The sequence below is a fragment of the Nipponia nippon genome, unplaced genomic scaffold (genome assembly GCF_047370975.1).
Source record: "Nipponia nippon isolate SJK-2023a ecotype South Korea unplaced genomic scaffold, ASM4737097v1 scaffold_10, whole genome shotgun sequence".
Classification (NCBI taxonomy): Eukaryota; Metazoa; Chordata; class Aves; order Pelecaniformes; family Threskiornithidae; genus Nipponia; species Nipponia nippon.
This window is the reverse complement of record NW_028262291.1, coordinates 28292486-28305100: the sequence shown is the minus strand read 5'-3', so window position 1 is coordinate 28305100 and position 12615 is coordinate 28292486. Positions and strand designations below refer to the sequence as shown.

Genomic DNA, 12615 nt, shown 5'->3' with positions numbered 1-12615 from the left:
TCCTACCTTCCAGATGGTCATGAGTAACTAGTCCCAGAGACACCATGAAGGCAAGTTTCTGTGAGGGGGGAGAAAAAAAGATCATGACAAGTCCAACCATTAGGATGAGCTATGTCACTTAGGCCCTTTGAAGTCAGTTGACAGGTAACTAAGAAAAATGTTATTAGTAATACTTTGCTTCTATAAATCACTTTTAATTCATATATGTCAAACTGCTTTACAGAGGATAGACAACAGTCCCGTTTTCTAGATGACAACCTAGGCTGAAGTACAGGGAAAATGCCAGTTGCTCATGATCACAGAGCTGGCAGCGCTAAGAAAGAGAAAGCAGTTTCTTTACTTCCAGCCCAGCGCTGAACCACCATGTGATTGGCTCTTAGTAAATACCAACACAGTTCAATTGCCAGCAAAATACTGCTAGTTGAAGATCATTCTCCATATATTGCGAAGTACAAGGAGCAACTCTGGTTTACATTTGCCGTTTGATAAGGGCTATGGCTTTCTTAAAGGATTCTAATTTTAATGCAGGAAGTGCACAGATGTGTAAAAATTAGAATTCGTACTGACAACAGTTAATGCTCACACAGTAGGCAGTTTGAATCCATCTACAAAAACAAATGTAGTAGAGCATTTAGCTGTAATCAGTTCCAAAGCTCTGCATGGCAGAAAGGCTTTAAGAAATAACCATTCTGGCCTCTCTTTCCCCCCAAAACCAACTGGACCTAAACTGGAATAAAACCTGGGCAGAATGTGAACATACATGACTCTTTCCATCCTGCTCACCAGAGCAGAAATGTTTTATAAAGCAAAATAAAGACATTTCTCCAGCATTAAAAATAACTCCAGAAGTCTAAAACCTCAAAGGAACAGAAATCAACACTGTAACCTAAGCCTCCTCATTGAAGGAAGTATCAGAAGGAAATTATAATCTTCTAACTTACAAAAGACTCAGAAGTCAAATGCATTCCAGGACTGAAAAATGCAATGCATTATATTTATTTAGATTTCTTATTCTGTACCCTTATCAACTACTGCTGTCCAACGGGAATGTATGGAATGTTAAAAGTTAAGGAGTCTTGAGGGAACAGAGGGGGAAAAATGTTTTCTGAAAGACAGAGAGTTTCCTTTTTTTCTCAAAAGAAAGCTCTGGGTGTGTGCTCGTACCTGTGGATTTTCTTCTCGTTTTGGCTTCGGTGCAGCAGGTGGAGTAACTGTACGACTTTCTGTTTGCTTCTCTTCTGCTTCCACATGTGGTTTAATAGTCTGAAAAGAAACAGTGTTTTTCTCATTCAGTGATAAGAATTACTTTTTTACTTTGACTAATAAAGCAGAACAAATACTTCCGCAGATACAGGAGAAAAAGTTTAAAGCTGGCAGTGTACTAACAAAGACTTAATTGAGGAATCTGACGTGAGAGGAATGTTAAATAAACTGTTTTCCTTTAACAAAGGATGAAACAGTCTTACCACCATTCCATTAACCCACACAGCCATGCAAGCAATAAAAGTAATCTTAAGAGTTAACTCCCTTACAGAAATCACTATACGGTATGGGAAAACTAACAGACACTTTAAGAAAAAGCATCCCATGGAAGACTTCCAGGTAGAAACCATTCTGCATGGCACATGCATTTTGTACTTCTCACTCCTCAGTCTTTATATTTCATAGGCTTATGAATGGCTCAAAAGCTGTCTCTCTGACTCCTGTGATTTCAGATGTTTCTGAAGCTTTTTTTTTTTTTCTGAAGTCATAATCTTCTGCAACGGTATCACAAACCCTGCACGACAATCCTCAGCCCCTGGCATAGCTGCTGAGGCTACAAACTGCATAAGGTAAGCTACAGAGAGAAAAACCTTTCCCCTTTATGATATGGAGAAAATATACAGGAAAATTCATGTATTATTAAGCCACCACCATTCTTCTGTATGTTTTTCAACAGTTGAATTGCCGGTAATCATTCGAAGAGCAAACAAATATTGCTAACACCAAAAGGAATAGGCATCAAAAGTACAATATTGTAGAAGTACGACTTCAAATCATAAGAAAAGGGCATGCATTGCTGAACAACTTGTGGAACAGTCTTGAGGTACGCAAGAACCTACTCATGAGAACTCATAAGCAGAACTGAGCATGAGCATATCTTTCATGCATGTGATTTTCACAGTCTCCATAGGTGACTTCAAAAGCAGAAAGTAACTTCAAGGCACATTAGTCTATGAAAGAGTTATAAATGAAATATATACTACTATTATTTATATAAATTACAGAAACATTATATGTTATAGATAATGCATTATATAGTATACAATATTATACTAACAGATAGTATATGAAAGAGTTAAAAGTGAAACAAAAGATTGCTTTGCTTCAACTGAATGGCAAGGACTTGGTTGCAATCCACACTGACTAAAGTCACGTTTTATTTTATAAAAGTCTTTTCTGGAGAGAGACTTTAAAACTGAATATCTAGAATTCTCTGTTTCTGAGGGTGACCTTTCCACTCAATCAATCCAATTTAGTCATGGGGAACTATCAGTCTTCAGAAGCTGAGTGAGACTATTTTGCCTCCAATCACAAGACTGCAACATTAAGGAAGAAATGGCTACATTTATTGTATAAAAATACCCCTGCGATTTTGCGTAATTTTTGTCCTTCACGTAGCCACCCTTTGAAAAACAGAAACACAGAAAACATTTTTCCAGTGTTTCTTAAAGGCTTGATATGAACATGGACTTCAGTTTGTACTTGGTCTCCAAGATACTAGTACAGCCCTGCAATGTAGCTAGCTTATAAACTACTCAAGTTAAGACAGTAGGGGGAGCATAAAACACTGAAGCACGAGAAAAAGATTCCAATGGGCTGTATTAAAGAAAATGGGAACTTCTGGCTCAAGAGTTGCAAGTCATTCCCTAAATTGTACTGTTATTGGAACATAAGTATCTCCAGTACCCACTGAAAATTTCTCCATGGTTGTCGTCCTCTCCAAACCGGCACAGTAAAGCAATAAACCAAGTATGCTGCACTAATAGACACTTTCTTATCTGTACCTGTTTTTCAATGTTTGGTTTGCTGATCTGTACAGTCTGAGGTCCAGCGAGCCTGGTACCCGGTGCTGCTATCACAATGCTGGTGAGCTGTGCCATAGGGAAGGTTTTGGCTATGGTTGCTGTCTGCCCGTTAACTACACGAACAGGATGTATGGAGTTCTGAGAGTTGGGTAAAGAGGTGGGTGTGAATTTTGTTGTCAACATCACAGGCCTCTGAATAAGCTGAGGAGCTGCAAGCATTGGAGGAGGTGCTGGGGCAATAGGAATGTTATTTTGGGCAACCGGTTTAGGTCGAACCTACAAAAAAAAGAAAAAAGAAAAAAAAAGAGAGAGATTTGTATATCAGTATTTCCGATGAACTTTTTTTACTAAGTCTTTCAATTCAGCCTGTATAGTCTGCAGAAGGTTGCTTGATTTTTTATAGAATGTAATTTTTAGCATAGTGTCCTAAGTATGCTATGAAAAGGAAAAAGCCGCATTTTCAAACCTACTTGCATAAAATGCATCCGTAACATTTGCATATGCAGTCACTGTCCCTGAAATGGCATTTGGATGCACAGACACTTATATTGCATGTTTATTGCCAAGTGCCTTATCTGTATCTAAATCAACACATTGGTTTTGCAAGCCAAAAAATTCATGTAATATTTACAGGCACAGCTGAGGCTCTCATGTTACAAGTGTGTCTCAGGGCTTTATATTGAGCCTCCAAGAAATCATGAACAGTTGATTGTTCCCTGAAAGAAATAATTAAAATTTTCAACAAATCCTTGTTACCTTTGTCAGCTCTATATATTATTTAGACACCTGCATAACCAATCTTGCTAAGCAAAAAAATTGTTAAGATTATACATTAATCCCTCATTGAAAGGGCTAAAGGCTACAGGCAAATGCAGTCATTACTCTTTTTCTTCTTTCACAAGAAAGAAAAGAGCTGCAAGAATCTTCCAATCCTCCACCACCAATACTTGCTTATTTCTTGCCCATTGTTAAGTTTGTACTTATCACATCATTACAGAGTACATAAGTAGAATACATTACTCTGAAAAGAAACTCTTCTTCCTTATTTAATTTCTCTTGTCCTATCCACCTTTAATACTCCATAATGCATTTTATCATGGAAAACTAGGTCACATTGCAACAGATCCCACCATCCCCAAATCTTAATCAGATACCAGCCTATACTTTTCTTTTTTCTTTTGTAAAAGATTTATACTTGGTACAGCCCAATATGCTGCTAGGCTTCTTTGCTGCCAGGGCAGACTGCTAGTTTAGCTACTGTCAACCAAGACCTTTTAAGCAGTGCTGTTCCCCATCCAGCCAGTCCTCAGCCTGTACCCAGGCAGGGGGTTAGTCCATTCCAGGCCCATTTCTCTATCCTGTGTAGGACCCTCTGAATGTCAGCACTGCCCTCAAGAGTATTGACTGCACCCTCAAATTTGGCACCATCTGCAAACCTGTTGAGGAATAATTGTCCCCTCCACCAGGTCACCAATAAAGACTGATGAAAATGATGTTCATAGAAAGTATCTCCTATCTATGCTATAATTAAGTTCCTTCTTCTATTGCTTGCTCTCTGTACACTCACCTGTGGAAGAAAATTTGGACGAGGAGTAAGTCTGGGAGGAGGGATGAACTGCGGCACTTTTATGGGCTGAGGCGTAGCCTGAACCTGCTATGAGAATACAAGAGAGTTCAGTAAGAGGAAAATAGCTCTGAAGTCATTCACCAAAATCAACATCCTGAATGTATTTTCAAACCTGATGTCCCCGGTTTTCCACTCTGTAAATAATTTTTCACAGTAACAGATTCCTCCTTAGAAATGTATTAAACACAGAGCTAATCTTACTTTCCAGTTCCTACACACCTTGCTTCATAAATTGAAGGCATCTTTCCTTTTAGTTCAACTGTACTAACTACTGTGCTCTACAATCTAAAACCATTTCATTTGAAGATAATGAAAACTCCTATTTGTTTTAATAGTTAAAAACTGGCTTTACAACAGACAGAAAATAATAAGAGACTTTGATGTCACATAAATCATTGTCCTTTCATACTGAATGGAATACAGAAGAATGAAAGAGTATCTCATGCAAATAGAAAAGATCTGGAAGTTCCAACTCTTTTAGCAACATTAATGACACTATGAAGGGCTCTAAATACACAACTTGAAATTTTCAGAAGTAAGCCATTCATTCGAAACAATTAAGATCTCATTTTAAGGTATCCTAAGTACTTCCCTGTCTCACTGAAATCAGTTAGATGGAGCTGCCACATGATAACCTCTAAATAGCACTACTAGCTACCCTAAGTTGTGTACTCGGCAAGATTCTCTGAAATTAACGTCCATGTTCATTTCCACCCTTCTGTACTTCTGTCCACCCGCATAAGATCGCAATTTACTTCAAAAAGGTCTTGTACTGATTAGTTAATGCTTGGGATAATATTCTGAGATTTTTGATGAAATTTGCCACAGAAACATGAATCATGAACTATTATTAGAACAGAATCACCTCCCCAAAACTAAGTAAGTTATTCAGCAAAGAAATGAAGCACAGACGCAAAGGACAGATGAGAGTGGTGCAAGGGACGGCATGGGAAAAGAGAACAGTAGAAAAAACTCCACTCAAATAGTCTTCTCTATTTTGATTGCAAACATATGCCTCATTAGGAAGCAAAATTACTTCCATTTGCATTATTAAACTGTATTTTTCAATAAAGATAAATTGGATTTATGTTTAGTGAAGCCTTAACCTTTACTCCAGAAGTAAAATTTCCCTGTCATGATGTTATACAATGCCTGGTTTCCAGACCAGTAAGCCTATATAACCCAATTCTAAAGCATTACTCCTTTCATTTCTAGGTGGCTAACTATTCTGGAAAACACCGTGTGATGTAATCAAAGCACATTCCAAAATATACACTTAAAGAAACAGGTCCTGTACATGTGTACGAAAAAGTGGTGAGTGAAGACATGGTAGCGGGCAGTTAAGTGATGTGTCTAACACTAGAGACTTTATCACACAAAGGGAATGAGAGAGATTTACTCAAAAAAATCTACGATGAAAACCCAAACTGATCAAATGAAGAAAGTCTGACATCTCCTTTACCAAAGAAAAGAGCAGGAATTCTGCAGAACACAGCCACATAGATTAGGTAGGGGCAAAACAATTGCTTCTTCCCCATGACTAACAGTTACTAACAGGGGAAACTTTACACAGAGGTGATGATAGCACTGATTTAATTCTACAAACCAAAACAGTAATAACAACCCATGTAGATGGTAAATGCTTTTCTCTTAGACTATCATTTTAACAACGCCAACTAGTGAAGACTCACGACATGTCCCGACTAGTCTTTCTGTGCAAAACCCTGTTTGTTTGTTTATCTTTTTCAATAACCCTCTTGTAAACTAAACCCACACATATCTGCAGGGCAAACACATGAAACGCTTACCAAAGTTACTGTGTTTTTTGCCACTATTTGGACTGCCTCAGCTCCTGGCCCAGTGACCTTATTTGTTGTCTGGAGGTTGACTGGTGCACTCTGCGCATCAGTGCTGAGGACTGCTTTCTGATTGTTGTTGATAGCAGTAACCATGGCAATGGTAGGTCTCTGACCCACAACAGAGGCAGGCATGGTCGCAGTTGCTGCTTTCAAGACGAGAGGTAGTGTCTTAGTGGTGATCATAGAAGCTGTAGTTACAGTTTTCTAAGGGAAACAGAAAATACACTGTAAGAGACAGAGACACTTCGCATCAGATAGGACGTGGGTTGGTTAGTCAGAAACAACAGACAGTAAGAGAAAGAAAAGGCAGCACTGAGTCTATCTACCTGTTGTTCACACAAGCACATTATCTTACACCCTGGAAAACTGGATAGCTAGAAAGGATTCTCATTTGGGGCACCTGTTGGGTATATTTGAATCATCTGCAGCATTACAGATTGATTCAAAACAAATTCCTGAGAAAATGACAATCAAGTGTTAGTAGTGGCATATGCATTTTTGGATCTTTTGGTTTCATATTACGTCCAAATATGTGCTGTCAATATCAAACAAATAAGGTGGAGGTTTATGAAACATATCAGCAAACTAGCTTCTCACCAATTAGAACTCACATTTTCAAATGGAAACTTTATTTACAGAGATCCTCACAATCAGAGGAAGAGGGGAAAACATTCATAAATTGGTTTCTTTAAGAATAAAAATGTATTTTGACTTTGGGTATCCCAAATTTCAGTTTTATCCGTACATACAGTTACTTAGCCCTTAACTTTCTTTCCTAAGAATATCAGTAGGGCTATCCTGAAGTCGTAAGAGCTGGCTGTTAGTCTGTCCAGGTGCAGGCAATGAAGTTTAACCTCTGCGGAATGGGGTGGTTTTGGAACATACATGTGATGCCATGAGTTGCTCTCGGCCTGTTTTCAAGAGAGTGGTTTTGAATCACTCAATGCCAGCATTTACCTGAAATGCCCGAATACACTATGTCCACAAATTCCAAAGTTAAAACAACTATAATTTCATATTTTTGTTTTAAAAAGTACTGTCTTCTGAGATGTGAAGGGAACAACGGACAATTACAAATCTCATTCAAAAAGCAACAAGGCAAGAGAGTCTCCATATAAAACCAGAACACCATGTGCACAGAAAACTCATGGCAAGCGACACTCAACAGAATGGGAAGTGGGCTTATTTCTTTTCTCTTTGGTGTAAAAAGTCCATTGTACCAATGGCACTGCATCTTCAGAACAGTTACTGGCATGATCAAGTGCTGCTAGTATGAAATAACCACCATTCCCTCACTGATGTCAGCGCTACGCTCTACAACAGGAAAAATGGAGAACCAGGGATCAGGCAGTCTTTTTCGTGTTCTGAACATGCCTCATTTAGACTGCTTGATTTTAATCACACAAGACCTTGCTCTTCTTTCTAATAAAATAACTATATTTCCAGTTGGATTCTTTAGTATTTTCACTGATATTGTCTCCTTAAACAAAAATGCAGTTAACTTTCACACGTCTAATTTCATAATGCTTAAACTATATCCCGTTAATTACGCACAAGTGTGAAAAAATTCAAACACTGTATAATGCCAAATCAAAGGATAATTAACGTTTCAATTTTATACATTTATACAAAATCCAGACATAATTAACTTTTTCTTGTCACAATGTGAACAAATCCCTTAACTTTTTAACTGAGATTCAAGAGCTTCTTATTGACCTCTGCTGCACCTTCTCCAAAGCAAGAGGCTCCACTCCCCTAATGCAGTAACATTACTCAAGGTTTTCCAATGAGATGTAACATGGTAGCATTTTCACAAGCATTACATTCAGCCATAAACGTTTTAAAGAAAAGTGTAATCAATCATGTAATACAAGACTGTGACTCTTTGAAGGGGTTCTAGTAGGTCTCTAAGTACTAAGAGTCTAGCTTCAGTCAGCAGATCACAGAGCTTGAATATCCCTGTTACTTTGCTGAGCATTAATTACCTTGGTTATTCTAAAAAGTTTTCAATGCATGAATTCATACTGAAGTAGCATTCATAGTAAGTCTGCATTATTTCGCATAACAACATTGCAAGAATATGACCTTTTAGCAGGCTTGCTGCTTTATGAAAATTTTAAAAGTCCTTTTTACTGGACTATATTAAGTATATTAAAATGTCACTATTAAGGCAGCATATATACCTTGACTCCTAAATTGAATTACTCTGAGAATAACCATTGAAAGCATCCTCTTTACTGACACAGCCTTGAAAGATGTATTATTTACAAAAGTAAGCACCAAAAAACTTTATAGAGAGACAAAACATTTGACTTTTCTTTGCTGAAAGAGATTGAGGGGCAACAGGACAGAGGCACAACCTGAGATGCAAAATGTGGACAGAAGCAAGTGGGGTTACTTCAGAATTATACCAACATAAATAAAAATAGAAAAGTGTTAAGGATAAAAGCTGGCTTATTTATTCAAATGAGAATATGAACTGCCTTTCAGTTTATAATTACTTTCCAACTACAACTGTATCAACGGTAGTCAGAAGGGTGTAGCAGTTTTTTGACTGTTTCACTAGAGGGCTCTTTAACTTTGAACAAAACCTCAATTTTTACAACCCAGGAGATGACCTGGAAGTTAATGCATGAATGCAAAGTGTGGAATACACAGAAACGCATGAAACTGCTTTTGCAGTCATGTTTCCTGACTGAAAAACAGAGACCAGTGATACAGCAAATAGTGATCCATGCCTGTAAATATTTTAGGACACAGTAATATTTACTTCTTTGTTCTGTTTTAGCTTTGATATAGATGTTGCTGCTCAAAAACACCTTTTCCTTAGTTAAATTTGCTTAATTTCGTCAATATTCTTTTATCAAAAATGCAATTACCTAAGTCTCTCAAATACATTTTTAGACAGCATCCAAAACAACCTGTTGAGTTACTGAGAAAAGTAACAGCCCAGCCCTTTCTCCCCTTTCTGTTTCCAGGAAAAGACAAGACAAGAACCACCACTGGTCAAAGCTATGGTTGTGATTCACTGCAACGTGCATAAAGTAAACTTCATGGGTGGATTCTGCCATCTGCCTGTCCAGGTGAAGGCGAACTGCTGAGATTGCATCAATGGGAAAAAAGACCTCACACACACTTCTTTTTACAAAACACCTCCATGCACTTTCTTGCTGTTTTATTAGCACACTTTGGGGATTCTAAATAATTGAACAGGAGAGACTTGGAATCAGCTTGGAATTCCCCTCTCAGTAAAAGCAGACCACTTTCTCTGGTGAGTTCTGGGATTATTATGTCTCTAATCCTATACTGTACTGAAATGCAGTGTACCTTCCCAATAAAGACACTACTTTCTAAAATTCAAACTTTGCAATTACCATTGTGTAATTTTAGACTAATCCTTGAAAACTCAGGTAAGTATTATCTGATACGAGTTACATCTGTTTAAAAAGAACCAAGCAGAAAGAAGAGGGAACTATTTTCTTACATTTGGTTCACAGATACAGTGAGCACTCTGTTATTCTTTTAAAAATAAATTATTTTAGTCATACACCTCATACAGTGCATGTAAAGTCTCTACTGTTTCTTAAGACCTACTGGGCATGGACAGACAATCATTCATGCACCTATGGAAAAGACAGGTTCATTTGCTAAACTTTCATTTATTTTTAAGAAAGGTGATACTGCCACGCTTCTTTTCTGTCACGTTGCCATCTGACTTTTAAACACTACATTTTTTTTTTGACTCAGATAGGAGGTTATTGCTGAAAAAAAACCCCACAAGACCTATACGTGTATATACACAAAAGGAGAAACTCATATTGGTACACTAACGGGCATAAGGGAAAGTTTGTAATTTTCTCTCTGCACCTTTTTTTGTGGTTTTTGTTTTTGTTTTGTTTTGTTTTGTTTTTTTGCAGTGAACTTCACCTTCAGCAAGGAAAAGAATTATTGTAGAGATTTTTACCTGTGATCCAATCACGTTTGGAGAGGGTGCAGTAGACTGCTGCTGCTGTTGATGGTGGTGTTGCTGTAGCTGTTGTAGTGGTTGCGGCTGTGGTGTCTGTAGTTTGTTTTCTGACTGTGCCAACGGCTGTATTTGAAACTTACTGTCCGGCTGTTCCTGCTTCACTATCAAATTCTTTCGAAGTTGTTCCACCACTCTTTTCTACCAGATAAACAGAAACAAACAGAAATGATGATAGTAATTTAGCTGCACATATTAGAGAAGATAATAACACCTGAATTTACATTTATTTAATGTAAATAAAGAACTGTTCAGAAGCTTAGTGGGATTTCTCTTTTTCGAATTTTAAATATTGGTGTTATCTAATGGGCAGAGTGTCAAAATAGGCCACAGAGGAGTACTGCTGCCCAGCAGGGTGACCTTGCTGTCCTTGCAGAAACCCACCCATCTGAATTCAGCCTGTTCACAAACCACTGCAAGACTTCATTAACCTGTATTCACTTGAGACTGTAAGCATTCAGATTCCAAAGTTTTTGACTCCTTCAAACATGCACCATTCCTACACAGTCATGAAAAAGGACTTCAGGTTGAAGCCTCAGGGCTGACTTCAAGGCAATGAGGATGCCGTTTTGTGCCAGGCATCGAAACCGAGTGGAGAGACAGCCAGTTTGAGTGCAGAGTGGGGAACAGGAAGGGCGCGGTTGTGCGGTCATTCTGTTCCATATTATTGTCACCTGAAAGAAAATCAGACAGGGCTACCTACGTGGGAAGGAAACTGCACAGATTTATCTTTCCCAGCTTAAAAGCTTCCTATTACATTATAGCTTCCATGAAAGTTTGAAACTATTTAAAAAAGAAGTTTCTTCTTTTGGTAGCCATTGTGTATCTTTAGATGGCAACTCAACAGATTTAAGAGCAGACCAGGTGACCTGCAGGATAAGATACCATGTCGCCACATGGGCAATAAGGGCTTACAATTTATGTTTATATTATACTTCAGTGTGGACAAGGGTGAAAACACCACGAGACTTTTTTTACCTTTTGCGAGCATGATAGAAAATGGACTTTTTTTCCTACACTCCAACCACTCCCAAATCAGGACAGCTTTAAAAAAATTTAGATATATACTTAAGCCCCCTTCATCAAGACCATACGCATACTCCAAAACAGTTATACAACAAGGTTGGCTTCGGAAGAGGACAATGAAGTCAACAGACGTGGCAGGGACTCAACTGAGAAAGCTCTAGCGGAAACAGAAATGGTCAGGAAACCTCTACCAGAGCCAGGCGCTGACAGAGTGGGCCGCCCCAAGCAGTTCCACTTACACGGAACGGAAAAGAAAAAAAAACATCCTGACAATATAAAATGCTTAGATTTTTGTTTTGAAGCATTAGTGTTAAGACACAGAACAAAACAGAGAGATCGAACAAACAAACAAACAAACAAAAGAATCCAGCTATTTACAACCAACTGAAACAATTTTTTCCCTCCAATTTCTTTCACACAGGACATTCTGAGCTAACAAAATATCTGTTCTCTGCATAGTTCTTGTGGACATACTGTAGACTTTCGATTCCGAGTATCTTGCTTACAATGAGTTAAAACCGTGCTGGGCCTCACACACTGAATGTGTACCTCTAGCCCAGAAGAAGGTAACAAAAGGTGCAGGGTGACAGATTGGCAGATGTGCAACCAGAACTTTAAAAAGCCAAATAAAACACACAATCAAGGAAAAAAACACCTCTGTTTCTTCAGGTTGAAATGTGTGAGCTCACATTTTTTGCAAAAGACTGAATTCAGCGACTCAGAGGTGTACAGAAGAAGGACTGCCTGGCTTCTACAAACCCCCCAGCCCTGGCTGGGGATGCACGCTCAGCTCCAACAATAAGAGAAACATAGGCCCAACTTCACCGAAAATTCAGGGAGTTGGTAATGGACAGCAGTGTGAAGGAACTATTTTACGCTGCATCCAGAAAAGTGCTAAAAGCTGTCAAAGCCCAAAAGCTGTGAATTGTTTGTTCCCTGCTAGAACAAGGAGGAAATAATAGGAGGTGTAGAAGGAATTTTTCTAATTCAGATATTTTACATAGTTTTAAA

General features: G+C 38.2%; 1 protein-coding gene across 16 annotated transcripts in view; it reads right to left on the bottom strand.

Annotated features, from left to right (window-relative positions):
* PHF21A (PHD finger protein 21A) overlaps nucleotides 1–12615 on the bottom strand; it is a 138755-nt gene that overhangs the window by 23093 nt on the left and 103047 nt on the right. For 10 of the 16 annotated variants that reach the window (XM_087746189.1, XM_087746190.1, XM_087746179.1 and 7 more), the window contains 6 exons: nucleotides 10519–10719; nucleotides 6504–6758; nucleotides 4636–4722; nucleotides 3048–3344; nucleotides 1165–1263; nucleotides 7–58 (listed from right to left, as the gene is read on the bottom strand). In XM_087746189.1, the coding sequence (XP_087602315.1) occupies nucleotides 7–58; nucleotides 1165–1263; nucleotides 3048–3344; nucleotides 4636–4722; nucleotides 6504–6758; nucleotides 10519–10719 (991 nt within the window). Of the gene's footprint in view, nucleotides 1–6; nucleotides 59–1164; nucleotides 1264–3047; nucleotides 3345–4635; nucleotides 4723–6503; nucleotides 6759–10518; nucleotides 10720–11009; nucleotides 11253–12615 lie in introns of all 16 variants that reach the window. The other 6 variants (XM_087746191.1, XM_087746185.1, XM_087746187.1 and 3 more) reach the window with 3 other exon arrangements.